The sequence below is a fragment of the Anas acuta genome, chromosome 1 (assembly GCF_963932015.1).
Source record: "Anas acuta chromosome 1, bAnaAcu1.1, whole genome shotgun sequence".
NCBI classification, from domain to species: Eukaryota; Metazoa; Chordata; class Aves; order Anseriformes; family Anatidae; genus Anas; species Anas acuta.
In genome coordinates, this window is record NC_088979.1 from 145,170,697 (window position 1) to 145,197,162 (window position 26,466).

Here is a 26,466-nt window from a genome sequence, read left to right on the forward strand (position 1 = left end):
GGAGCTGCCAGCCCACCCCGAGGTGTGAACAAAAGGAAGGCAGGAGCGAGCGGGAGGGCAGGGAGCTGGTTTTGGTACAGACAATAAGAAACCCAAACAAAGCACAGGTATTTTCACACACGGCTGTTACGACGATGAGCATGGACACCAGTCGGTGGCAGCTGGTGTAAGGCTGTACTGGCTGCTTGTCTAAAGGCTGTGGTCCAGACCTGATTCATACAAAATTGATCTAGATGTAGATGTCCTTGCTAATAAAGAGCAAGAAAGTGTGGCGTTTGCTGGCTGGCTTGGGAAGACTGATGAGGATGTCCTACAGCGTTGTGCTCCTGCCAGCTGAGGCTTAACACAGGCTGCGGCCCACCACAGAAACCAGGAGTGAGCAGCAGGAGGGGGTGTTACTGCCGGGCCCGCCTGAAGAGACGTGGTCCTTGGAGGTCTGGGAGCCAGTGACAGAACTACCGTGATGATGGCCAACAGAGACATGAGGTAGAGGAAGGGGAAGTTCCCTCAGCAGAGGGAACTCTGCTGTCTCGTAGGAGTGGAGCTTCAGGGAAGCTGGAGGTCCAAAAGGTCAGAAACCAGCTTCTCGTTACCAAGAACTTTGTTGAGCTGGGGCCTCCTTCCATGAGGGTTTACTCCAAAACAGTTTGAGGAGGTGATGGCTGAGAGGGCCGTGGTGGCCTAGTCCATCTTCCATACCTTCGCCTCTGGCCAGGTCTTGCCCTGGACTTGTTGCCAGCTGACAGTGGCAGCGCTGATTGCTGGAGAAATGGGCTCGTAGGAGCGGAGGGACAGGCTCGCAGCCAGCAGGCCCATCCGGACACAGGTGTCTGTGTCGTGCTTAGCGAGCATCCCTGCAAGGAGGCCTGCCAGGAAGCTGCGGAGAGACAGAAAGGCAGCCCTGAGTGCTGGGGAACGTGGCCACTGGGGAGAGAACTTGTTTGGCTCCACATTAACACTTAGAGAAGCAGAATTTGTCTTAGAGGAGGGGTGAGGTGATGATGAGAATTTTGTGCTTCTTATTTTTAGTTTTAAATTTGGAAGGAACAAGTGGTGCTGTTCATTTGCATTTTATTTGCTTCTCATCCGAGAAGTCAAGGGCATTTCCCATTCCAACACATTTTCTTTTTTCCACAGTTTTGCAGGAGAGCCAGGAGAAAAGAAAGTGTGTCTACAAAGGGACAAATCTATTTTTCCCTTGCTCTTTAATTATTTTGTCGCTTCTCTGCTGCTTGTTGGTACCTTGTTACACTCCCTCCTTTCCCCCACTGGGATGATACAGATGGGAAGAGGTAAATCTCCAAGTATTAAGTGAGAGGGACAACAGACACAAATAGAAAAAGAAAATCCAAAGCTGAAATGAGATTTCTGGTTCAGATTTCTGTCAACCTTAGCCTCGGTTTTCCATTTGAGATTTCCCAGGAAAAATGATGGCAGTGCTTGGAGCAGCAGCTGTGACCCACAGCTCCTTACAAGGAGGCCATCAGAAGAAGAGGGTGACTCCAGCATGTGCCTGCCGTGCAGGGCACAGCTCTGTCGAGGCACAGGTACATGCAGGGTGCTGCTGGGGACCAGCTGGGAGCAGCCAGTGTGTGTTCATAGTGAAATGCAACTGTGATGCTAGGGAGCTAGGGAAGGACAAAGAAGGGAAAGTGAAGGGAGAGGATAATAGCATTGAGGATGAAGAAGGAAGGGCAGGAAAATGTGACAACAGGGAGGATTAATGAGCAAATCCGTGTGAAGGGGAAAATGACTCCTTTTTAGCACTCTGGCTAATTACCTCATTTTTTTTCCCCCCCTTAACAAAGACACAGAAGATTGTGGTTTCAAGAAACCACTCAATCTCTCAACAGCTCAAGGCTCAGCGTAAATATTTGGGGGAGCATCCCCTAGCAATGCCGAGTGCGGGCACGCTGTTGCCACAGCAGCCGGGTGCAAGGAGCAAACAGCCCCTGCTCCCCGCACGCAGACCCCGCGGCTCCTTGGGCAGCGGCTCTGGGTTGTAGGACAGCCTCGGGATCCCCCAGCCTTAGCAGCTGAAGGGTTTGTAGGGCTGAGCTGTGGATGTGCAGTAGCCCTGAGTTATACCCTACTGCGTGGTCCCTTGGAGAAGCCAACAGGCTGGGCTGCGTGTTGTACTCCTGTGTAACTCAGTAGAGGTGTTTGACAGTGGCGCACGTTACCTTGCCTTTGCTCTTCCCTTACATTAACCCTTCAGAAAGGGAAAGGAAGCCATAAGGAAGACATTCAGTTTCCATTGGCCCCCAGAACGAATCGGTTTGGGGCAGTTGTGTAGGAGCAGATGGTGCAGGGAGGAGGCTGCGCCCCTGGCGGGGCTGCCAGAGGCTGCTAGAGGCAGCGAGCAAAGCCAAGATGCTACGGGATGGGTGACCCCACAAGCTTGCCCCTGGGCCCCGTTGCTTTGTTAGACCTGCACTCAACATCACCGTGGTCTTCTTCAGGGTGTTGTGCCAGTGGCAGTCAACTCGTCTGAGAGGTGATTTGGGACACTAGGAGTAATCAGAGGCTCTGGCATTAGGTAGACTAATTCGCTTGATAAGAGTTGTTGCTTGAAACTAGCTAAAATATTGAGGACTCTCTAAGTTATCACAAAGATGACTATTCTTTCTGCCCACCCATCAAAGAAAAAAGGGGGAGTGTTGCTATGTTGAGTTACTGCTAGGTAAGAGTAGAAAAATACGAGGAAATATCTCACATACAGCCTTCTGGTCTGGCCCAAGGCAATGAAAGGGAAGAATCAACTATTGCAGGAAATGAATAAATAAATAAAACGACTGCTGCATATAGTTTGACAAGTTAACAAGGAGCATAATAAAACACTACTCTGGCAGACTGAGAATTGATCACCGGGGGTAGGAATAATACTTGTCACTTCCTACTCCCCTGTACAGCACTGTGTGACCAGCTAGGCGAATTATACAGCAGGCTCTTTTGAAGCACGAGCTATTGCCAGAGGCTAGTGCAGAACCTGATGAGATGCTTTTACAGGGCAATTCTAGCTGCTGAGTGGCAGTCCCTCTTCCACTGGAGAAGAGTGGAAGTAAATTAGTTAGCTAGTAAGTCAGTTTTGATGTAAGGTGGTTTACTTTGCTTTGAGCAGCTCAGCCCAGAGAAAGTCAGAACTCCTGGATTGCCATGAAAGACGTGGATCCTAAGGAAAAGCAAAACTAATAATGGCAAGACTGGCTTCAAGATGCTTAGCAGGACATTTTTAGCAAGCATTGCTTGGAATCACAGGAACCAGCCCTGTCCTTGTGTCTCTAGTGTCTGTTCCTCAAGCAGCAGAATGGAGTTTGACTTTGCAGTAGAATTTGAAAGAAATCCCATTATGACTGTTCCACATTTAGCTGGAGAAGATAGAGTAGCTAGAAACATACCTGTCACCAGCTCCGGAGACATTGACTATCTCCTCCCTGCTGATATGGATGGCAGGGTAGTGGGTGGCACAGAGGCTGGCAGCAGCAGGCTGTGTGGGGAAACAAGGGACGTTAGTGGGAATTGCCCAGGCTGGTAGGGTCTGATGTGGCTGCTGCCATCCAGACCCGCACAGCAGCCAAAAATTAAAAAAAGAAAAAAAAAAAGAAAAAAAGAATAAATGTAAGCCATAAGCCAATAATCTTAATAATTGTTTTTCATGGTTTGGAGGAGATCAGTGATTTAAGTTGCTGAAAATGAAGCTTGCCGTCATGAATATTCAGGGCAAGCACATTTAAAATGAGCTGGCTGTAAGCACTGCTGCTAGGAGCCAGAAGGACAGACAACATGATTTTCTTCGCTAATCCTCAGAGCCGTGTATTCCGCCCCCAAACATGAACACTTGCCAACTGTGATGCCACGTTTCCCAGCACTGCTGCTTCGCCACCAGAAATAGCAGCGGTGCTGCATGGTCCCAGGCAGAAGCAGCCGAGAGCCCAGGGTTGGTTTTCCGTGCCCTTACCTGCTCGTGAGCTGCTGGACGAAGCGAGATGCTCCCTCCCAGGCTCTTGCCACAGAGAAGGACGCCGTGAGCACCCAGGGTCACCACCACGCAGCACAGGTGGGCCAGCAAAGGGCGGGCCAAGGCCATGGCTGTCTGGATAACGTCCTCCAACCTGGACGGCAGCTCTGCAGGCAGCAGGGAGGAAAAAGGGTGGCATAACTTTAAAGGTTCTCAGCAGGCCCTTATGTAGGCTCCTACTCTTACTTCTCCCATTTATGAACACAACTAGTTATAAGAAATGTGGTTTGTTTGTTTGTTTTCTTTGAATTATAGGAAACATGAAATTCTCCAACACCAGATTTCCATACCATTTATCCTAAGCTGAGGAAACCACCATCATGGGACTACAGATGTGTCTGTAGAGACCAAAAAACTGTCCAAAAAAAAAAACAACATGACATTCTTGTTTTGATACTTTCGGACTTCCACCTGCATGTGGTGGGGTATTTCATTTCCCCAGAGGGTGGTGCCTTCGGGGCCCTCAGAGCATCATGCTTCACTGAGACATTTATAAACTAAAAATTATTCTTCTTTGGATGGTGAAGCTAGGAAAATGGACAAGGAGCCACCCTGGGCCTACTGCACTCTTTAATAGATCATCGGTCTGGCCTGGGCTGTACAACCCCTGCAGAGATGGTGCAAGGTGGAAGATGCCAAGACTGCTTATGAATTCCCACTGTGTTATAACTCAATTTGATTGAAATGGGAGATGGGGAGGCAAACACTCTCTCCAGGGTCTAGATTATCTGAAAATGTGATTGAATCTTCTGAGCGTTCAATACCTGCTGGCAGAGGGTTCCCAAGGGTCCGATTTATTGCTCTTAGCTCTTGGAGGTTGGGGGAAATGTACGTGAGTGCTTTCCAGCTGTCTGAGAGGAATGGCTTAGAGGCCTTGTTCTCATCTGTTGGCTCATAGCACACTTAAAAACAACATTGCAATTGGTTAGTTAATTATTTAATCAGTGGTTCATCTCTACATCAGAGCAGGATGCAGCGCAGAAGGCGAAGTGAGATCTGCACAAGCAGGGTTATATGTGTAATGTATTAGAAGTGAAATGTTATTTCCCCGTTCTGGAGAGCAGGTCTCTCCAGTTTTCCTTCCTGTTGCTCAGCAATGACATGGCTCCTTCTGGCTCTGGAGTGATATAATCAGACTTCAGGTCTGTTACCCCTTTTAGCTGGTTTTGGAGCCTCTGCCAGGTTTTAAGAACATTGTCTCCTCCTTCAGGATTTGCTTTTTAAAATGGAGGGATAACTCCAAAGGTTCAGGAGCCTTGTGAAGGGTCCTCAGTGTACCAGGAGAGGGGCTATGTATTTTGGGGGAAATGTGAGAGAAATCCTCCCAAATGATGCTTTAGCACTTTGAGAAGCAAGCTACAGAAGCACACGCATCTGCTAGCCTGGAGATTAAAGGCAAAGAGAGCAGCTTTTTCTGGCAGTGCTGGAGGGCTGTAGCTCCTACGCTACAGGAAATGCGCTTTAGCTGCAGGATGAGACAAACTCGGAGAAAGCAGAAACGCTTCAACCATTTGAAATAAAGCAAGTATAGACAGGAGCCCTGAGCAACACAGCATGTCAGGCAAGAGCTGGGTATCTCCGTCAAGCAGCAGAGGAGGGTGCTTGGAGTGTGTGGAGTGTCCCAGTGCACACATTGATAGGAGCTGTGGGGCCAGGGCTGGGCGGGCTCTCCTTACCTGCTAGCTGATGCTCCCTAGCTAGTTGGCAGACGTACTGGATAGTGGACAGAGGCACGTTCCCATCGATGCAGATGAGTGGGGCCCGGCACAGCTTCTCCTTGAACTGGGACACCTAGTGCAAATCCAGGACACAGAGCAGAGACAGCCTGAGTCATTGCAGAGCGACCTGTTCACACCGAGGACGTAGGATTCTCACTCGTATCGCAGTTCTCGGGTGCAGGCATGAACCTAAAGGACTGATTCCCTAAGGAAGGCGGATCTCTCTGTTTACCTCTCGTCCTCCCCTTCTTGTTCCCTGCTCCCCATCATTAAGAGGCAGACTCAATGGGCAGGGCCCCTCCGGCAGAGAAAGATGCTGGTCCTCCCCAGACCACTTTGATGCCCCTGGCTCAGTCAGAAACCTACAGGGAGAGGGAATGCTGCTATTTCAGGTCACTGTAGGACTCCCTGTGCTCTGCCTGGCCTGACTGCTCCTTCGCTTGCTGCCTGTGTCCTTCAGATGTCCCGAGGAGGGCTTTGCAACAGCTTCTGCAATGACCAGGCAGGCGGTGGGAAGAGGGGAAGTACAACGCCAGCAGCAAAACCAGTCTTGGAGAAGTGAGAGCACCATCTGAAAGTGAGTTTTCTCTCTGAACTTGGTGCTAACAACCCAGTGAGATGCAGGCTTTTGGCTGGTAGCTCCCTTTCTGGAGGAAGATGACTTAAATCACCCTTTGAAGAGGCACATAGACTGGTTCTTTGTTGTCTGGGGGTTTTGTTTTATCACATTTAATTTCCTTTTGTCTGTTCATGCCCTGTCCAGCTCTTATGTTTAGCCCTGTGGCTACTGCACTGCTCAACACAGCGCTCTGTTACTGCTGTCTGTAAAGCAGGTAGTGGGCACCTGCTGCCCCTTGGATCTCTGGGGCTGCACAACCACTGCCCAAACCCCAAGCCAGTGCCATAGGCACTCATGCAGCCTCCCTCCTGTGTCTCCACTAATCCTGGCTGAAAGAAGGACTGCCAAAATGCACTTTGCAGCAGAAGATTGGTTCAGATTTTCCACTGGCCACAGCTGTTTCATAAAGCTCAACAGAATTAATCTGTCTTGTAATGGTTCTCTGTGCCAAGGCCTGGGAGAGGCAGGGTGGGGATGGAAGTGGAAGCAATGACCATATTTTTTCCTACGAAGCCTCCACCTCACGGGGAGCCCACCGGTAAGTAAATTGCACTTAACTTTCATGTTGCTGTCAGTCATGAGGTACGGGCTTTTGTTCTGCTGACAGCAGAATGAGTAGGGAAGGAGGGTGCAGTGACGGGGCTTTCACTGAATCAATCTGTAATTAATGCTTCCATTAGCCCTGATGTTCTGAAGGCTTGGATGTGCTGAGAAGCAGCACCTGGTTATACGACTCAGCATGTAGAAACAAAAGGAATGGCGGGGAGGGGGTGGAATAGGGAAACTTTCTTTAACCAGTGTTCTGTCCAAGGTTGGTTTCTGTTTTTTGGTTTTCCCCTAAAGGGGGAAATGTCATTTCTGCAGGTAGACTGGAATTACTGATGGCTTTACGGTACCACAAGTGATAGGTTAACTGGAATTTGTTGCTTGAAGAGGTGTCTGGCTCACAGGTCAAGCTCCATCTGGGTAAGCAGCAACAGGCAGCTCTGGTAGCTTGCCATGCTGCAATCCCAGTGGCCAATGTCTGGGGTTAACTTTAGGATTTCCCACGTTCCCTCCACACACCCACTCACTCCTGGTATAGCTTCACTAGCTGTTTTTTTGTCACACATCCACACTCCTTCTCTTAAGCAGCAGGTTACATACAAATCAGCTGGCATGCATACATATTGCTCTGTTATCTGCTGGTGGATGTCCATATCTCCCAAGCCAACGCTCAGCTCCCCAGCACTGGTGATCACCGCACAGTAAGTGGCTGTGCTCTTCCTCTCCAGCTGCAGGATGGCACTCATGTCCTAAAACAAGGAGAGCAGTTACCAGTGGAGCACATTTCTCTTCCCTGTCACTCGGCTCAACGTCCATACTCTTTCCCTGCGCCCTCCTGATTTGTAGCTGCAGCCCAGCTCGTTGTTCTCCCTTCAACCTCCCTTCTCCCTTAAGACAAACAACATTTCAGGGAAATCTTGGTCTCAGCAGTGCTGGCAGATGGCTGGTTATTAATATTTGCAACGCAAGAGAAGCCACAGCAAAGATTAAAGAACTGATTCAGTAAATGAACGCGACAGGCCTCTGCCACGCGGTTCCATAGGTGGTGTCCAGGCTGTAAGGGAAGGGAGTCCTGCAGGGGGCTGAAGCACTGCCTGCCCCAGCCATCCTTTCCCGTGTCTTATGTGACAGATCTGATGGCGTGCCAGGCACACCTTGGTGGCATGATCCAGCTAGTGACGATGTTAGCGACCTCACTGACTGCACAGGCAGGGAGGCCGATTTTGATGGCAGCCTTGGAGCCCTTTTTACAGCAGTCGTGGACATGACTGTGAGGTGTCTTTCCTCTGTGGGCAGCCTGAATGATCTGTGGAGAGAATGTGGGGCATTTCTGGGAATGTGCATGGGGATGGAGAAGTGCTTTCTGCTGAGTAGTTCACAGGGAAGTTGGCATCACAAGGGCAAGGTCATCTCCAGCACTGCTGGTAATGTTTCTTGCAGGCCAGGATTGCTTGGCAGCTAGTCCTGCTGCATCTTCCCTTGGGAGACTGCTCACTGTGATAGCTCAAACTGTGCCATGCTTGGGTAGAGGAGAGATTACAGGTCTGCAGCTATCAAGCCTTTATGTACTAAATGCGAGTTCTTGTTCCTAACGCTGCTGTTATTGAGCTGCTCAGGTAGCCAGAACTAAGGCCTCAGGTGCTCTTTCTGTCTGCACATCAGGGTCCTGAAAGCACTAACAGACCTTAATGGCCCTGACCAGCCTCACCTGGGGTCTCCACCCACACCCCTGGCTTGCCCTCAGCTCTGTCGTTTCTCCACAGAGGTGCCTGAGGGCTGGGGTTGCTTTCAGGGCCTGCTCTGCTCCCTGCCTGGCCAGGCTGTGCCCTGACAGCCCTGGGGAGCTCCTGGCTCCCTGACGTGCGAGGACAAGTGGCTGTGAGTGCCAGGTACTCCTCTGGTGCACGGTGAGGGGTGTGGGCAGCTCTGTGGAGGACCCTGCTCTGAATTGGGGAGGTGCCTGGCTTTGGGTCCCAGTTCTGGCCTTTCTCTGTCTTAAGCTTTACCCAAATCAGGCTGTTTTGGCATTGCTTTGTTTATCCTGAGGGTCAGGTTTTTGCATATTTCTGGCTGTGCTTAGGTCTTCTTAGGCATTTTAGTGGTTTCTCCTGATTTACCTCTCTTGGTCCTTCAAACACCAGTCCCTGGAGCTGAATTCAGGCCACATGGTTCAGACTGCAAGCTGTACATACATGTAGCCTGTGTGCTGGGGGTGGCTCCTTGCTTTTTAATTGTCTGTAACTAAAGGAGCATTGAACTGGTCTCACTCTTAGCCTGATGAAAGGTGACTCTTATGACTGCCAGGGTTAAAAGGATTTTTCCCTTTATGTAATGTCATCACCTTCGTGCTTCTCAAGTGCCACTACGGTGCAACGTACCATGTGCTGACAGTAGTGCAGGATGGACTCTGAGTGTTCGTCCTTCCCCACGGCAGACAGAAAGAGAGGAGTCAGCCCGAGGCGGCTTAAGCAGTCTAAAAGCAAACAGAAACAAAAGACATTAATAGATCTGTCGGAGTGCTGTGAAAGCAATGACAGCCTGTGCAGGCTGAGTGTCTGTAGGAAAGCCCTCTCCTGGAAAACTTAATGCCCATCTATCCTCATCTAGCAGGATGTTCAAGGCTGCAGCTGCTGCCAGGCTGGCTGGGCTGATCTGTGGCTGCCTGCCATGCTGCGGCTCTGAATCTTCTGGAACCACTGGGAGAGGAGGAAAGAGGAGAAGGAGGAAGAAACTTATGCATTTCCCTGGCATCATTTCCTTCACCTATCACAAGCATGCAGGCTTGCCCACATCGCTTCAGTGCGCAGCCTTGCCGCCCTGCTTTTCTCACCATACTGTCTTACTGGAACCTGAACGGCCTCACAGGAAACCCTTCCTCTTCTCCCTTCAGGTTACCGAAATTATACCTCAGCAGATGGGTGGCATTTGTTCTTTCCTCAAGCTTCCCCACTTGGGATCTGAAGTGACAGTAGATCTATGTTAAGAAGAGTTGGGAAAGGCCAACAAGCCAGAGTAATCCAAAGATCTGTTTGTAATGTGCCCCTGCTAATTTCAGTGGGCAAACACAGGTCTGCTACTGCTTGTGGAGGAGCAGCAAGCATGCTGTAGTCCTTTGCTGCTGCCTGTAGCCCTTTCTCTCCTACAGTAATTCCTGTGCCCTAGCTCCTCTTGTCCCTGGTGCATGGATGATCATCTTTGCATAGGCCTATTCATTGCTCAGGACATACTTCATTGTGACTACAACCTGACATTAACTCAGAAACTGAGGACCAGGCCGTTCAGCAGTCACTGGGGATCACTGATGTTGATTTAACCTTGATTTGGGGTCCCTGTGCTATACACTAGTCAATTCCATATTTGAGGACCTCTCTTTTCATGGTCACTGCCCAACTCCCTCCTTCCCTCTTATTTTTTGGAGTGCCTCTGCCTTTTCCAGGCAGTCAGTCCCCTGGTATATTGCCTAAAGCGTCCCAGATCTCAACAGTTCCTGCTGTTGAAGGAACGTGAAAGGACAAATCACAGCTGACACGCACCCACAGGCAAACCCAAGCACTAGGCACCTGCCAAGTTTCTTCCAACGCCGCCGAAAGTTCGTCTCACTCTTCCAGCATTCGTTTGCCCACCACCCTGGAGGAATAAATTATTAATCAGCAAAGCTGGGAGAACCACTTGGCATAGATGCCATCTCTCCATTAATATTTGAAGTGAAGTTAATGCTGCTGAAAGGGCAGCAATTAAGGGGGCAGAAGCCATCTAGGTATGGGTTTGTGCGCAGCACAAACTCCCACAGCCCATCTGCAGACTTCAGCCCTGGTGACAAAGACCTGCTTCCTAGGAGGGGAGATCAGTTTGGGCTCCCCATGTATTGCTGTCTTGGTCTTGTTGGCTAGAACCTTTCTGAATAATGTCAATATGAGCAGCCCTCTGAATTTACTTGCTCACGTCAGCACTGTGACTCCAGAGTCCCATTTTTTTTCCCCATTTTGAAGATAGAATGAGCTTTGTCATCTTTGCCTGTACTGTCCTCTGTGGGTAATACTTTACTCACGGAAGGATCTATTTCAGTGTCTGAATATTTTTCTTCCACTTACCCTTCTCTTCCCAAACATCTCCCTCCTCAGAAACACCCCTTTCCACCTGTGTGATTACCAGCTTCTCTTTTCCCTTGCCTCTGCCTTCTCTGTCCATCTGTCAGTCTGTGACAAATGACCAAATTGTCAGAAGGTAGGCAGTCCCTCATCCATCTCCTCCTGATTTTCCTGCCAGAAGAACGACCTCAGTAAGTGCTCCGATCTCTTTGGGCTTCATCACTGACTATCAAATGGTTTAAAAGCTCCTTTTTCATAAAAACCTGAAACGTATTTTCCATTTCAGAAGAGAGCTTGTCACTGGCATTCGTAACAATTTTAACAGCTCTGGATAATCCATAGCTTTCAAGAGTATGTTGAGTGTTTGGGTGGCAAGTGCAGAAGCGTGTGCATGCCCGTGCAGAGCAGCTCCTGGCACAGACTCTCATGTCAGCTCAGGTGCACCAGAATACCCCTGCACATGCACATTTTTCTTGCTTGTAAACACTTCTACCCATCCTAAACAAGGATTTTACCTTGGGGTAAAAAAATGCTCTTCCTCCAACCCTTCACAGTTCTTGGGGGTTCTTAAAACTCATACCAAAGCTTTCTAGGGACCCTTCTTCCACTGTGCCAAGCTTTGCTCTCATGGACCTGTACATATCTGTCCCTTATAGGCAATACTTTCTTCATCCCGTCCTGTAACTGAGAGGCTGCTCTTCCATGTAAAAATGCTCTTTTATTACCCCCAGGCTGCTTTTGTTTCCCGTGAGTCTCCCCAGTTGTGCAGTCTGTAAGACTTGATGCTAATTCTTGACCCCTTTGTTCCTCTGCCTGGCAGTTCTCCAGGTCCAGCACTGCTCAGACACCCTGAGCAGCACTGCAGATAAACAACCTATCACTTCTGTCCACCTTTCCACTCCTCACTCACCCAAACACCACTCCATCACATCTGCTTATGCTCCCTGTGAATTACCACTGGTGCTGGCCCCTATTTCAATATTAAAAGAGGGTGCTGACTGCCCTTGGTAATGAGCACAGACTCCACTCAGTGCAGTGCAAGTATCTGGTTTTCAAAGCTGATACCAGCAGGAGTGTTGAAAATACTCATGAGCTCCCTTCTTTGCCTGGCATGCTGATCTTCTCTTTCAGTTCGCCCCCACATTCCAAAGACAGAGCTTCGGGTTTTTTAAGCCAAGCTTTGCCCTAACAGTGGGTGTACCAGCCTCCCACTCAGGGACCCAGCCGGGGTGTGTTCTGGTGTTGTACAGCCCCACAAGACATACAGAAATGAAGATTAAATCGCCTTAAGTAGCAAGCGGGTGCAGAGAGAGGTGAACTGGCAACCTGCTTGTAAAGACAAAGCAATGACTTGCCCTTATCACACCTTGCCAGCTCAGCTGGTAACTCAATCTGAGCAGCACTTGCGTATCTCTTCTACATTGTGTCCAAGTGGGTTTGGCTAAGATGAAAACAGGCTTGCTGAGATGGTTTGCAATATGACTGAGTTGATGCTTTCTGGCAAGGTTTCAGGGAATTGACAGAGTGTCTAGGACCTTCTTCTGTGTCCTGAAAGACTTGAATTGCTAATGTAAAAGTGAGACTCTGCTCTACTTCTGGATATCCTGAGAACATTATAACCAGAATGCTTCATCCAACACCTTTCCCTCTGCAAGAGACCATGTGTCTTTCACTGCAGATGACTTACATCCAAATAGTTATTTATAGGGCACTTTGCTTCTGGATAGCCTTGAAAGCTATGTGGAAGCTAAAAACAGTATAGAATACAGCTGCTTTCTTGCTAACTGGGACAGCACGAGGTGCAAGTGGTACCCTAATGCTCTGCAATGAATACAGCATGTATAAGGGTGGGACCTGCTGGGTGCTGATCTCTTTGGAAAAATCTGTCTTTAAGAGCCAAAGCAGACCAATACTGCTGAGGCTGCTTTTTCCTCTGTGCATAACCGCAGAAGCTGTCAGCAGAAACATTTTGTCTGTCAGTTCCCAAATCCTCCTGCAGCTTGGTATTTGGGTAGCTGCCCTGATGAGCCTTCAGCTCTAGGGCTCACCGCTATGCATACAGGCAGGTATTACCTCACCTTTGAATGCAACATTAACAAATTTTTCCTTTTCCCTTGCCAGCTGCTCCCACTGAGATGTGTGGCTGTCCTTGCCCCTCACCGTGCCATGGGTGGTCCAGGGGTCTGCACTCACCACTGACACGATGGGAGGTGGCTTGCCCACTCCTGGTCATGGTTTGGGGCTTGCATGCTATCAGTTAGATCACTGAAGAAGCAGTTGGACTTTCAGTTTTACAAGTCTGCATAGCTAATGCTCTGGCATGTGTCACCTTTGAACCCTATAATACTGTTTGGCCTTTGCCTCCATATCCTTGAATAGCCAGCTTCCTTAATGAGAGCTTCACCAGCAGGTCTTTCCCTATCTGACTGAGAGGTCTTCACAGAGCGCCCCATTTGAAGGAAGAAGATGGCCACGAGTTTCTGCTCCAGCAATCAGCATAGAGTAACTTGAGATGCTAAACAAATTGTGAGCAAGCTCCACCAACTCAGCCTGTGGTACTTTGTGTTATATCTCAACAAAAATTCTGTAGGCTGTGTAATGGCTGTCATTTGCAATGGGGAAGTCCCATACCTGCAAGTCTGTCCCACTTTAGCCTCTTGGTTGTTTTGTGGTCAAACCACAGTGAGAAAGAGAAGGTCTGGTGACATTTAAAATGCTCAATATTTTTAGAGCAATCTGTGTGTGTGTGACTCAAACCCTGTATGACTGAAGAAGCTGGCTCTCTTGTTTAGCTGTAACTGTGTCAGCACTACTTTTCTCAAAGGCTTCCACTACCACTGTGGGTATTCCACATGGGGTCTTTGGCTCCTGTTCATGCCACTGTCCATTGCTAAGACAGCCCCAGGCAGCCAGAACTGTCTCTTACCTGGGGATTTCCTCACCTGGTCTGTCCTTGGTTATGGGTTAGCACAGTGGGGGTCTTCACCCATGGCTTCTAGCTCTTTGCATATGTGCTTAGTGAGTGACCTGGGCAGCTCTTCTGCTAAAACAGCTCTTTGGGCCTGCGGCATCAGAGAAGAGCCCAGAGGTACCTTGACGCTGATTGTCAAGGCTGGAGTGATATGTGGAGTTCATAAGGATGATATATGGCTCTGATCTTGTCTGAAGTAGTAGGGATAGTGACTTTCAGCATGTGAACCGAGTAGGTCAACGTGTGACACCCCAGGTCTGACCCAGACAATGCACCGAACGTGCAGCACTACACCTTCCGTGTTTGTGTGTGTGTATGCTCATACAGACACAAAGATAACGTGCACTGACACCATCTCTTCCCACCCCCAGCCCCTGGTTCGGCTTGGTACTCCTGTAAAAGTAGCTGGAATTGGCAGTGGCGCTAAGAAAACTACTATAGATACAGTACCAGAATGACAGGGTTCTGCGCCTTGGCTATAAAGTCAACGTTGATACCTCCAATCACCACCTTTAAAGGGAAGAAAGAAGTAAAAAAAGTGGTTGGAAGGGCTTAAAGGAAAAGCTCCAATTTTCCTTTGCCTTTTTTTCCCCACTTTACCACCCTCTTGAAAGCTATCTCATTTACAGTGTGAAGGCCTGTGCTTGTTTTGGTTGGCTATACACAGGTCTGCACAATTCTAATCATAAAGAATGGAAATCTCTTCTAAATGTTGCTTTCTGAATTATGCCTACTGATAACCAGCCCCACCATGGCAGGACATTATTGTGCACATACAGGGGTGCTGGCAGTTTCACTGGATGGTTATGGAGTAATGAAGAAGCTGCATGATCTGGTTATGTCAATGCCCTTGAGGCTTTCTCTCTTAGGACAATTTTTGACGTACCAAACCTCAGAAGGATTCAGTCATTGCCGTGTAAAGGGGAGGAGAAGGGGTAAGAATGGAGAAAAGAAAATGGGAAAAAGTGGGCAGAGAAATGCAGTCATTTCTTGCAAGCTCCTGGAAGACATTGTCCTGCCCAGTGAAACTTTATTGATCGTTGTCTTATTGTCCAATAAAACTAGAAAAAGCAGCATAGCTCCACAAATGGGAAGTTCCCAGATTCTTTGGGGACATAGAGCTCTTTTTTTCCTCATTCTGTCAAATGCTGGGTTATTGCCTTTGGAGTCACTGCGTTCTTCTATGTTAAAAAATCCTACTGCAAATGGGTTTTAGAAACTTCTTCAGCTCTCTAAAGACTACCTAAAATAGATTTGCTGTAAATCATGTAGCACACACAAAATCAAGATAGTGAATGGAGTATGAGTTATAATGGATCTTGTTTGGGATATGCTGTACCTCTTGTAATTTTGGCAGTCATGAGCAGGAGGCCAACAAAAAAGAGATATTTATAAAAAGTGTGTGACTCAGCAGCTTAAAATATCCACCTACCACCACCCTCTTCCAGGTCTACTGCTGTAGTCACAAGGGCTCCCTGGCACTGAGAGGAATACAATTGAAGTTGTATGTGAGGTCACAATAAAAGGTGAAAAGGTGATTAAAGTTTTAATGGATTTGATGGTCTAAGACTTAATGGGATTAGGCCATCATCAGCGTTCATTCTCTGTAAGTAGAGTGGGAGAGGAAATTTATCAGAGAACAATAAAGAAAACTAAAGAGAGAATGTCTGCCAGCATAAAGCAGAGAGATTGGTCTCTGGCTGAGTCACCTCTTATTTTAGAAATAGATAAAAATTTATCTTCGGTGCTGTCAGTAGGTAGGAATTAAACAGAGGACAGCAGGGGACTCACTGGCTGAGGTGGGGTTGTGTCCTCTTGCCGAGGCAGGTTCCCCTTCCTTGTAGCTTTCTGCAGTTTGCTCAGGGCCACTGCAATGCAGCTGCCCACTCTGGCGTTGTTCTTGATCAGAGCAAGGTCTGTATGGCATTTTTTTGAGGAAAAGGAAAAATACCAGCAAGATTGACATTATAGAATTCTATGTAGGATCTGCCTTGAGGGGGACAATAGGAAATGCATGCTGTGAGACTTGGTAGATTTGATTGCCCTGCACCAAAATCAATTGGGGGCAGATATACTGGGTTACAGTACTGCATGAGCACTCTGAAGTTTTAAATGTATTCACCTTCCTCCATCTGTGTCCATGGAAAGTAAGTCTAACATCCCCATTTTACAGATAGGGAATAGAAGCAAAGGCCTCCCAGAAGATGAGGTGAAGTGCCTAACCTGAACAGTCTAAAAACCATTAAGTAACTTAGCCATCTTTTCCAGAACTAGATGCCTACTGAGATTTTTGCCAAGTCTCATCTACATGCCCCTTTTTCATCAGTTTCACTGGGAGCAAAGTGTCAGAGGCTTTGAAAACCCCATTTTGTGGCAGCATACAAGTCTAGTATCCAAAACCCCCTTTACTTATCTGCCCTGACTGACCAGCCATGAGGTTTCCCAGAAGGCTGGCAGCAGAGCCTGGAGGTGAACCTGGCTCTCCCAGATGCTACTTCAGCATCCCATCCCTGACTTTCTCTTGCCTGTGCAAGAGGATTCACATTACACAGGAGTATTTTTCTTCCCAGTTTCTCTTACTCTGCACTAGCATGAAGAGTTGCATAAGGCAGCATGTTCAGCCCAGGCGTCTTCAAGTGTACAACCCCATCATGTGCAACAGTGTCCTCAGACTCCATCATAGAGCTGGCAAGCTCAGGGATCAGATGTGAGGGATCCCTTTGGGCTCTGGACCACCTGATCTCTGTGCTGGCCTCCAATTTTCAACACAGAAGTGGATGAGGACTGAAACGGTGCTGCTGAAGAAGCAGGATGCAATTGCTGAGCTTTCAGCTGTTTGCAGGTAATGAGGTATTTGCCCCTCGTTAGACTGTCAGTAAAATGGCAGAGTTATTCAGTAAATGTTATTGGAGGAAATGAGAAGTACACTCCTCCTCCCCTCTGTTTAGTAAAAGGATACTTGAGTCCAGTGATTTCCCGTTGGTTAATTCATTGATCTTCTGTAACATAAAAGGGGTCAGTTCTTTGCCTGTAATCCCTTTGGACCTGCAAATACAAAGAAAATGACTGTAGATGAGACAAACCGAGCTGAAACGGCATCAGAGGAGAAGCACTGCTGCTAGCAGACAATTTATCTCCATAACCACACGCCATAAAGAGTCCTGTAAACAAGCTTCAGGTTACATAAAACAACAGTGAGAGCCTTGTTGTGGGTTCATCCACACCCAAGGTTAAGCTGTGCTACAATCCCTGTGGCAGTGTCCCTGAAGTCATTTATTTCCCCAAGCCCACAGGGTGAGCAAAGGATAGTGCCAAGGGTGCCTCACCTGGCTTCGCCGAGAGCTTGCTGGATGGCTTCTTCAATAACCTGGCCTGAGGCAGCTTGCTCCTGGGGACAGGGCACTGCTATCAGCACCCCGCTGCTCAGGCCTAGCCCCATGGCGCTGGCTGGGAGAGGACAGGCAGATTGTTAGCGGCTCTCCTCGGACACATGAAATGCTGAGGGAAAAGGGCAGAGGAGAGTGGGTGCAGGGTGTGTGAACACGCAGGGCTGGAGCTCCTGTTCTTGGCTGACCCAAGGACAGGTTCTTTTCCAGCTAGCAATTGGTTTATATCCTCCTATTTCTTTAGAGTCTGTTTGTATGATAAGAGGCAAAGACTTTTAAGAACAAACAACAAAGATTCCACTTTTGTGACTCTCTGTTCCAGGGCCACACGTGAACCTTTCTCTGCTGGAACACACCGATGAGTTTAGCTGCCTCCTCTTCGTCCTGGACGTGATACGGTGCCTTGAAGCCGCTCTGGCGTGAGAAGAAGGCTGGGAACTCCCTCGACTCCCCAAAGGCAGCCACACAGACTCCCTGAGTCTCCTGCAGCCGGGAGGTGAGAAAAGAAGGTAACCAGTGGAGGGAAAGGGGACCCCCAAAAAGAGATTGACTTTTCCCTTCTAACCAGCTAGAAGCTGCTTTTCTTTAGCACAGCATTTGGTTACTTTTATACATCCCATTCTGTTCTGTTCTGTCAAATCAAACAGCCGGACACGGTAACTAGTCAGACAGAAGCTGCTTATTGAAACATAGGAGACGCATGCGCTTTGCTCAGAGCTGATCAAAAGCAGGGCAGCTGTCACTAGCACAATACTGAGTCCAAGGTAACAAGCTGGGATCCGAAGTTATGTTGTGAGCTGACAGGAATTTAAATGAGTTCTGCTTCTGATTGAGAGGTATTGACACTGGCTGTCACCTGAAGCGCTGGCTGTGGTGATTTCCAACATACCAAACCTTAAAAATGGACTCTAATGAAAATCATCTTGTTTCTCCTTTTAATTCTGATTTTGATTTAGAGTCTGATGGATCTAGCTTGTGTGATCCATCAGTGCTGGAGCATTTTCCCAGTAGATAGTAGAGTGACTCTAAAGCCAGAAAAGAGGCCATGGCTTGGGGTATCTTTGGCCTCAGTTGGAACAGTTGCTGGAACAGCATCCTGGACACAGATAGGTTTGTGTTAGGGGTAGCCCAGTGCTTGAATAGCCCCAGAACTAGAAAATGGCAAATATGGGCCTCATATCCTCTCAATAGTTGTTTGTGAAAATCTTGGGCTTAATAACTGCCTCAACATCGCTGGGCCTTCTTGTCACTGGTGGACTTGGTACACAAAGTATATCATCACCTGCTTTCATTCTCAGCAGCCCACGATACCTACCAGATATTCCAGTGTCCTGCCAATATCAAGGATAGACTTGACTCCTGCAGATACAACAGCAACTGGAGTTCGTCCTAGCTCTGTCAAGTCAGCACTCACATCCAGAGCTGTCAAGAGAGAAGCAGCTGTTGTTTGTGATAGCGTTGTACACCAAGGTGACCTTAAATGCCCTCTTAAAAAGCCGTATCTGCCTGGGATGCCAGGGCCTGCTTTTGCAACCATTTTGATCCGCAGACAAACATTACAGGTTTAGATCATGCTATTAGATGTTGCGATTGTAAGAGAGATTGATATAGGAAGAGAGACTGAAAACTATGAAGTCACTTGGCCTAGGGCAGAGATGCAGCCCTACACTGACTGTCTCACCTGTTTGTTCACCTCAGAAAGCAGCATGCAAAAATTTGGTTGAAAAGAAAGAAGGTGTCATAAAACAAGGACAGAGTTCAAGAAGATGGAATATAAGAAGACTTTGATTGTGATGTTGACATAGCTGGCAGAAAAGCACCACAGGAGCTCTGCTGACCTCAGGAAACCCCCTGGTCTGGAATTAATATCACATCTGAAAGAGACAGCATTCATCAGGGCGGTTTGCTTACACTATGCTAGGAATATACATGGCTAAAAAGAAAGTATGTGCTTAGAGGTCACAAACTACACTGCCAAGGCTGTGCCATGTCCCCATGTTTCCAGAGAGGAACGTGGACCAGGGCCTAAATCTCTTTTGCGGCGAGACCCTCCTCCTCCTTAGCTGTCAGCGAGCCAATAACAGCACCGTGCTTCACAGCCACTGTCAGGTTATCCAGCGAGCACGAAGTGGGGAAAGTACAGTCAGCTCCTGCTGCACCATCAAACAATATCCATATAACCCTGTGCAAACAAAGGATAAAGAGAAACTCCCCCACTCTTATCTGGCCGGTGCTCAAGAGGAATATTTTGAAGCTTCTGGAAAGGAGATACTGGAGAGAAAACAACCAGAGTATGGTTGAGAAGAATGATAACGTTACTCTGCTGAGCAGACAGTTACTGTAGGACAAACCGAGAAAAAGGAAGAAAGATGGAATTAAATAAAACTGCAGCAATGAGAAGAAAAGTAGAATGTATCGACTTTCTTACTGTTCTCTCCTCCCCGATGGACGCCTCCGATGCCTCCTGTCACAAACACACAGATTCCTGCCTTGTGGGCTGCAATCATTGTTCCGGACACGGTAGTGCCACCGGACAAGCCCTGTCAGGGGACAACCGGTCACAGTCAGCACCCAGCACGACCCAGAGAACACTGCATGCAGGCAGCTGTGGTGGTGGTCTGACACACGGCAACATCACACCAGGCTGCTGACACAACTGGCAGGTGAAATTCGGATACAGATATTCCTAGGCAAAAATGCAGAAGAATGATCATCCCTGCTATATAAACTGCTCTTGTAATAGCAAAGGCCTTCATTCTCCAGGGCTCTCCAACCAGAAGGGTTCATGGGCAGCCAGTGTCACCTCAAGCACTAACTTGGGGTGGCTTGTGTATGAACTATGTGACATGATGATACCTTATCCTGCCGATATGAATGTTCTTAGCTTAGCCAGCCAATCCAGAATGGTCTGACTCCATGTCTGCTATTCCCTGACTGATGTATTTTGACTCTGGATAGGAATATATTTCAACTTACCAACAAGACACCATGTTATGTGGTGTCTTAAAGAGGTTTAGAGCTACCTGGTTTGAAACTGAAGAGCACCCCATTGCTATACAGAAAACATCAAATAGGAAGCCTGCATTACCATACCTGGCTGAGGACATAAGGAAGATCTCTCCGAGACACTTTAACTACATTTTTACTGCTTGCCAAGAACTGAAGCTCCTCATCTGTGAGTCCCACGTGGATTTGACCCCTTAAAATACCTATGGTGGCTGGAACTGCTCCATTTGTCGTTACAATTTTTTCTACCTCTCTGGCCATGCTAGAATAAGATAGACAAGACAACGATCACAGAATTAGTGAGAGAAATAATCATATGAGAAATCTGCAATGTTTGATGGCCAACATTCCCAATTTCCAGTTTTATACAGTCTTTGGGATTTCAGCAAAGTCCAGTTCCTCTTCTGTCTCTTGCTAATGGCAGAAGTCTTAGCTCTGCACTGTAAAATCAATGCAATCGAGAGCTCCTGTTTTCAGGACAGCAATGTACAGGCTCTGTGCTTCATTTCTGAGGCAGCATCCATAAAACAGCCTGGTTTACGAGCAAACCTATTATTTGTACAATACGCTACTGAATATTCTCCAAATAGAGCCTTTCAGTATCTATTACTTGTATTTCTGAGAACATAAACCTTCATAGAAACCTGAGATACTTCAAGTCCTATTCGAACAACCAGGCTGTATTTTTCACAATCTGAGCAGTCAGATATAAGGTAACAACAGTGCAGAAAAGCTGCAGCCTGAGAATATTCTAGAGTTTCAGACTAGGTTTTTTGAAGCTTTCCAGGTTTTATATTTGATTATCTGTAGACTACTCTCTTCTTTTAAGAGCAGCTTGTTCTCCCTTTCTGAGCTATCTGTACATACACTAGATAATCTTTAACTCTGAAACTACCTTCTCCAAAACCTTACTGAGCTTCCTTGTAAGATGAAATGCCAGGCAAAACAATGGCAAGGTCAATACTGAAACCTTCCTGTGCTTTCAGGAAGCTAGGATGGAGAGGAGACTGAATGAAACACAAATCTACAGGACATCAATAAATAACAGGTAGAGTTTTTATTGGGCGTTTTTTTTTTTTCCCTATGCAGGGCACAGGTTGACCAGTAGCTCTTGCAGCAGCTGCTCTGAGTGGCACCAATGAGTAGGTTTCACTATTGTGTTCTAGTCGTTTTTGTATTATAAAAGGTACACCTAAAGAAACCACAAAGTGTTTTCAGTGTCTGTATGAATTATGCAGCCACAAAGTGTGGTTTATCAGTCTTAGAGCAAATGATGATATTTCCTGCTGCCAGATTTTAAAGGAAGCCAGAAATGTGAGGTGTTGAGTAAGGACGTGTGTTGTATGGTTCTGCTCTCCTTAGAAGTCCAAATACAACTGTTTTACACCGGAGCCCATATTCTGTATCCCTAGCAACCTGACATTTCCCTTCTCTTCCTTCTTACAACTTCATTGAGTGAGGAACATAAAATCCACAACCTTAGATTCTGAGGATAGGCCATGCCGTGTGTAATGATGGTGCTTTCCAAGGCTACAACTGGTCTCCCCTCCATCAGGGCTTCCTGTACGGAGGGCTGAATCCTGAAATAAGCACCTGGGGATAAATATAGACAAGTCAGTTATTTGCATGGATGTTTGCAGTAAACACTGAGCTATTTTATAAAGGCAAATTGTCATCATCACGATACATTTATTATCCTTTTCAGCTAATCTTTGGGGGAATTCAGAAATGACTCCATGGAGACTAAAACTGCGTTTTATGTGACTGCAATATTTGCAAAAAACAACCAAACAAAAAACAACGCTACGATTAATACAAATAATAATCCTCATCACCATCACTCAGTGTTCCTCTCCCACCACTATTGCAGCTGTGTTGTTATTGGCTCCAGTAATATTACTTGAAATGAACATTACTGTGAATGAACTAAGCTCTGTAATAATCATACCCAAAGATTAACATGTTAATGGAGTGGAAGCACCAAGGATACCATAATAACCCAATATATTATAACGCTATTTTGCATCAAAATTTCTCCTAATTTTAATGTCTTTATCAAACTACAGAAACTCCCTGCGCATTTAGGACTTGAAGTATCTTTCCAAAAGCTGAAAATGCTCTTCTTTGCTTTTCTCCCACAATGCTGCCAGCAAGGTTTCTGCTGCATTCGGATGAGGAAGGTGCTTTCTGCCCAGGGACTGTTTCAGAACACACTACTCACCATGCAGAAATCTTCTCACCTGGGTGGTCCTACATGCCACAGTGGACACACATTTTCCCAATCTACAGGTTATCTTTGTAATCATCTTGTGCGTAAGGATGGTCCTGAGAGTATAAAAGTCAGGTTAAAAAATAAAAAATAAAGAAGTAATTAAGCAATGATGTGACAGTTTACCTAACATTTCTTGCACTGATTTTGGAAAGTGAACAATCCTGGGCTTGCCCAGGAGATTGTGTGGCGGTTCCTGGTGTTTCAAGCATGAGCCCTGGTGTCAAAGCAAAATGTTAAACTGTAGAAGTAGAGTTGTAGGAGTCCATCTAGCCCATTGCCAATGCTGGGCTGAAAACATGGCAGAGCAGAAGAAAGAATAAGTAGTAACAAATTGGAGAGACTTTAGAAGTATGCAACATTTTGATTTCCAAAGCTACTTGTTCACAATAAATTGCAGGCTCAGCCACTGTCACCTTCAGCCTGAAAGATTACAAGGAGAAACCTACAAGGAAAATGCAGGCAGAAGAATACTATAAAGAGAAGAGCCTTTGCGGGTATTTTGAGGGAAACAAGCAGTTCAGTAAAATAAAGAAGCTAAGGACTGGAAAGCCAGATTGTAACCACCAGGAGGAAAGAGCAGCTCTTCCCAGAGCCCAGAGTGCTTCATGCATGCTCAAGTTACATCGTCTGTTTTAGTACAAAGTGTTGGAAGCAGAGACACAATTCAGCCCCGGCAAGAACTCCAGAACTCCTCTTGTCTCTTAGCAACTCCTATTCACTTTAATTAAATTCATTGCAGAACAGAGAAAGAGGGGGAGAGAGTTGCAAAGGTTAAGAGGCTGGTCTGGTCTGGGCCTCAGGGCAGTTTCACTCAGTTCCTGGCTGCTTCACATATTTTTGCTGGGCATTTGGCCATATCCCTCAAGCCTTTCTATTCCTCACCCCTTAACTGGGAGGAAAAGATTTATCTCTTTGGTCCTTTGTGCCTATTGTTAATTCAGATAGGAAATTAGAGTAACAGTACTGCGTTCCTGCTACATTTAGCAGATCTCAGTGCAATTTGTGGCACTACAGCTACACAGACACATTATATCCAGGAAAAGTTTTTTTTTTTTTTTTTCTTTTTTTCTTTTTTTCCTGGAATCTGAAGACTTTACCTATACAGGACATTTTAGTCTGTGTAACAGGGAAAGATGGACTGTTTCTGCTAGGCATCTCTGAAGTCACCAAGACAGAGATTGCCATGAAATGCAATACACACCTGACTGAAACAAGGAGATTTTTTTTCCAGTTTCCAAATCCTTTTTAAGACCAAAATCTCCACAAAGTTTATGAAATCCTATCACGACACAAAGGTGGCAGAAGCTCCTATTCATGCTTACAATCTCTCCTTGTGCAGTGCCAAATTCAGCAGTCAACAGCCTGAAAAGTTCATGCAAATGCGCAGGGTTCCTTGTGTGTGTGCCTACACACCCCTTGCTCTCTGGGGCAAAGTCAGCTTTGGAATAAATTCATTAAGCCAACAAGGTTACTACGGCTCGGATCGGTTGGGCTGCTCGAGCTGTGCTCTGAATTTTAACAACCCCCCGTAATCTGAAGCACAACAGCCCGAATGCCCAAGCCAAGGCGGCCTGCGGATAAAACACAGCTGGTCACCACCTGACACTGACACGAGTTTGCTGATGTTCGCCAGAAAGTCAGGCAGCACTCGGCCCCAGCAGCCTGAAAGGTTTCTGCAGCTTGGCAAGCGGAGCAGCGAGACCTGCCCGGCCTTTCGCCTTGCAACAAAACTTTGCACGTTCCCGCTGCAAGTTCTGCACAGCTCTGGCACTCAGCTCGCCTCTGAACATCCCCGCTCGCCTCCCCTCCTCGTCCATCGGGCACGTTTGGCTCGGTGAAGCCGTGGCCTGGCGCGTCTCTTACCTCCGGGCGGCCGTGGCACATGGGAGGCTGGCTGGGCTCTGGAGCTGGGCCGGGGCAGCCCTGGGAGAAGGCGTGCCGAGGGGGCCGGCAGCATGGGGGGGCTGAGAGAGTCCATTTATTATTAACCACAGGCACAGCTGAGCTCTGCCACCGCTCCCTGCTCGAGTGTGGCGATTTCACAGCAGGGCAAGGAAAGCTTCTGCGATTATTTTTGTTCGCAGGGTGCCAGATTTTCCCTTAAGTCTTTAAAATATTATTTTTTTTTCCCAGATTCCTTTGCTGATTTTAATTTTTTTTCTTAGTCAGTGAATTCAGGGTTCACTAAAACAATGCCTCTGAGATCGGGCTCCTTTTGTACCTATTCATAAAAAGCACAGCCATTGCATTCATGCTCCCCCTACAACTTGGCCAAATGCAGTTGTGAAGCTCTTTCTTCTCGGGGTGAGAGCCCTATCCAGCTCTTCCCCGGCAAGGAATGCTGTAGGTCTAATTCTGGTGACTCTTCTTATGATGCAGATGCCTGGCTAAAGAGAAACACTGAACACAAACTGAATTCACAGGGGAAAACTGTGGTAGCCTCTTCCTGCAAAGACATCCTATTCTAACAGGTTTAGAGTGGCTTTGAACAGGACTTTGAAATTAGTAAATCTCTGTCCCCTCATAAAAAGCCATACTTAAAAGGACACTTGGAGATCTGGTGCAGTGATATCCATGTTTAGATTTTGTATTCTGTAGAAAGTATCACATTTCAGAGTTAAATGGCTATTCAGGAAGGCGTTGGTTTACAGGCTAAAAGACAGACAAGATTCTATGCAACCTCTATGCATAACATAAAACTAGCAAAAGTAATTATCAGTGCACTGCTTTTATGTTGAAGTAATCAGTGTCAGGGAACTGATTTTACTGCACTATAGTGATTAGGAAATTGTAAAACATCAGTTTTTGAAGCAGTCTTCATATCTTACGCTTGTCCCTTCCTAAAGAAGTTTTCTGCAACTTTTGTTTAACTCAGCAGTAAGGAATGTCTTTTTAGTTTCTACAAAAATAAACACATTAAAGGAGACTTCAAGCAAAGATTGCTAAGTTACAAAGACAATCCACCTTCGACTTCTACTAAAGGGTCTGCAGGGAATTTAATTGCAGGAATGACAGGTTGCATCCTCAGGTACAATAAATGGATGCTGAAGATTTTGTGATCGGTATCTTCTTCCTGAGAAGATGGGAGGATGAGTAGCCAGATGTATTGAAAACCAAATCTGTAGATAATATTAGATTTTTGAAAAATATATTCAAATCATAATGACATTGTTTTAATTTCAATTAGATATATTTGGAAGCACTGCAGTTCTGTAGAAACATATCTGGATTATCACATTTTTGGCGTGTTACCAGACAAGATGACCTCATAATCAAGCTGATTTCTGATTTTCCATCTCTCTCATAAAGATCAAGTTCATCTTAAGATGATCTTACACCACGGGCACCCAGTTCAGTCTGTGGTATCACAGACAGGGTAACAGTGTGTTGCTTTATTTACCATTTTTCTCTTCAAACCAAGGGGGAAATCAGCCCCTCAGCTTGCTGGATTTCTACCTCAGCTTTCCACTTTGAACCTGCCTGCAGGTCTCTGAGACAAAACTGGGGCACTCATGCAGCTTCTTGCAATCTTGTGCACATCCCAGTTTTTGCATTGGTCTTTTGGATTTACTACTGCAAAAATAAGAGTATATACAGAAAATTATTGAGGGCTAACTTCATCTTTTACTTCATTATAAAAGCAATTGAGTCTTGCTAAACCAGGAAAAGAATGGGCCAGTTTGATATCTGCGGGCCTCCAAGAAGTAGGCTGACCATGCTCTTCCCGGGACATTTCTGAAATGGGTTACATGGCTGATGGTGGTTTAGGGATGTGGTGTAAATGCCTGAAGTAACTAGGAAAATAAAACTAACATTCACACTTTTAAGGAAAAGGTACAGCA

The 26,466-nt window shown here is 46.8% G+C and overlaps 1 protein-coding gene and 1 long non-coding RNA gene across 6 annotated transcripts; one reads left to right on the forward strand and one right to left on the reverse strand.

The window, feature by feature from the left end:
* Window positions 1-52: 52 nt before the first annotated feature.
* LOC137845724 (uncharacterized) lies at window positions 53-24,517 on the reverse strand. Its single transcript, XM_068663148.1, has 19 exons — window positions 24,488-24,517; window positions 22,574-22,677; window positions 21,831-21,945; window positions 20,440-20,614; window positions 19,775-19,886; window positions 18,662-18,768; window positions 17,703-17,829; window positions 17,287-17,407; window positions 16,920-17,005; window positions 15,752-15,876; window positions 14,411-14,470; window positions 10,462-10,528; window positions 9,280-9,374; window positions 7,522-7,650; window positions 5,695-5,809; window positions 4,783-4,920; window positions 3,959-4,125; window positions 3,399-3,487; window positions 53-877 (listed from the first exon to the last, which is right to left on the reverse strand). The coding sequence occupies exons 2-19, from the start codon at window positions 22,656-22,658 to the stop codon at window positions 682-684; spliced, it is 2,109 nt and encodes a 702-aa protein (XP_068519249.1). The 5' UTR covers window positions 22,659-22,677; window positions 24,488-24,517; the 3' UTR covers window positions 53-681.
* On the forward strand, window positions 8,508-24,411 carry LOC137845727 (uncharacterized). 5 transcript variants are annotated; one of them, XR_011090259.1, is made up of 5 exons: window positions 8,508-8,539; window positions 8,665-8,790; window positions 17,669-17,842; window positions 21,339-21,400; window positions 22,058-24,411. It is a non-coding gene; the product is annotated as an uncharacterized lncRNA (long non-coding RNA). The 5 variants fall into 5 exon arrangements; XR_011090262.1 differs by lacking the exon at window positions 8,508-8,539 and having other exon boundaries at window positions 8,588-8,790; window positions 18,645-21,400; XR_011090263.1 differs by lacking the exon at window positions 8,508-8,539 and having other exon boundaries at window positions 8,610-8,790; window positions 17,669-17,855.
* Window positions 24,518-26,466: the final 1,949 nt, after the last annotated feature.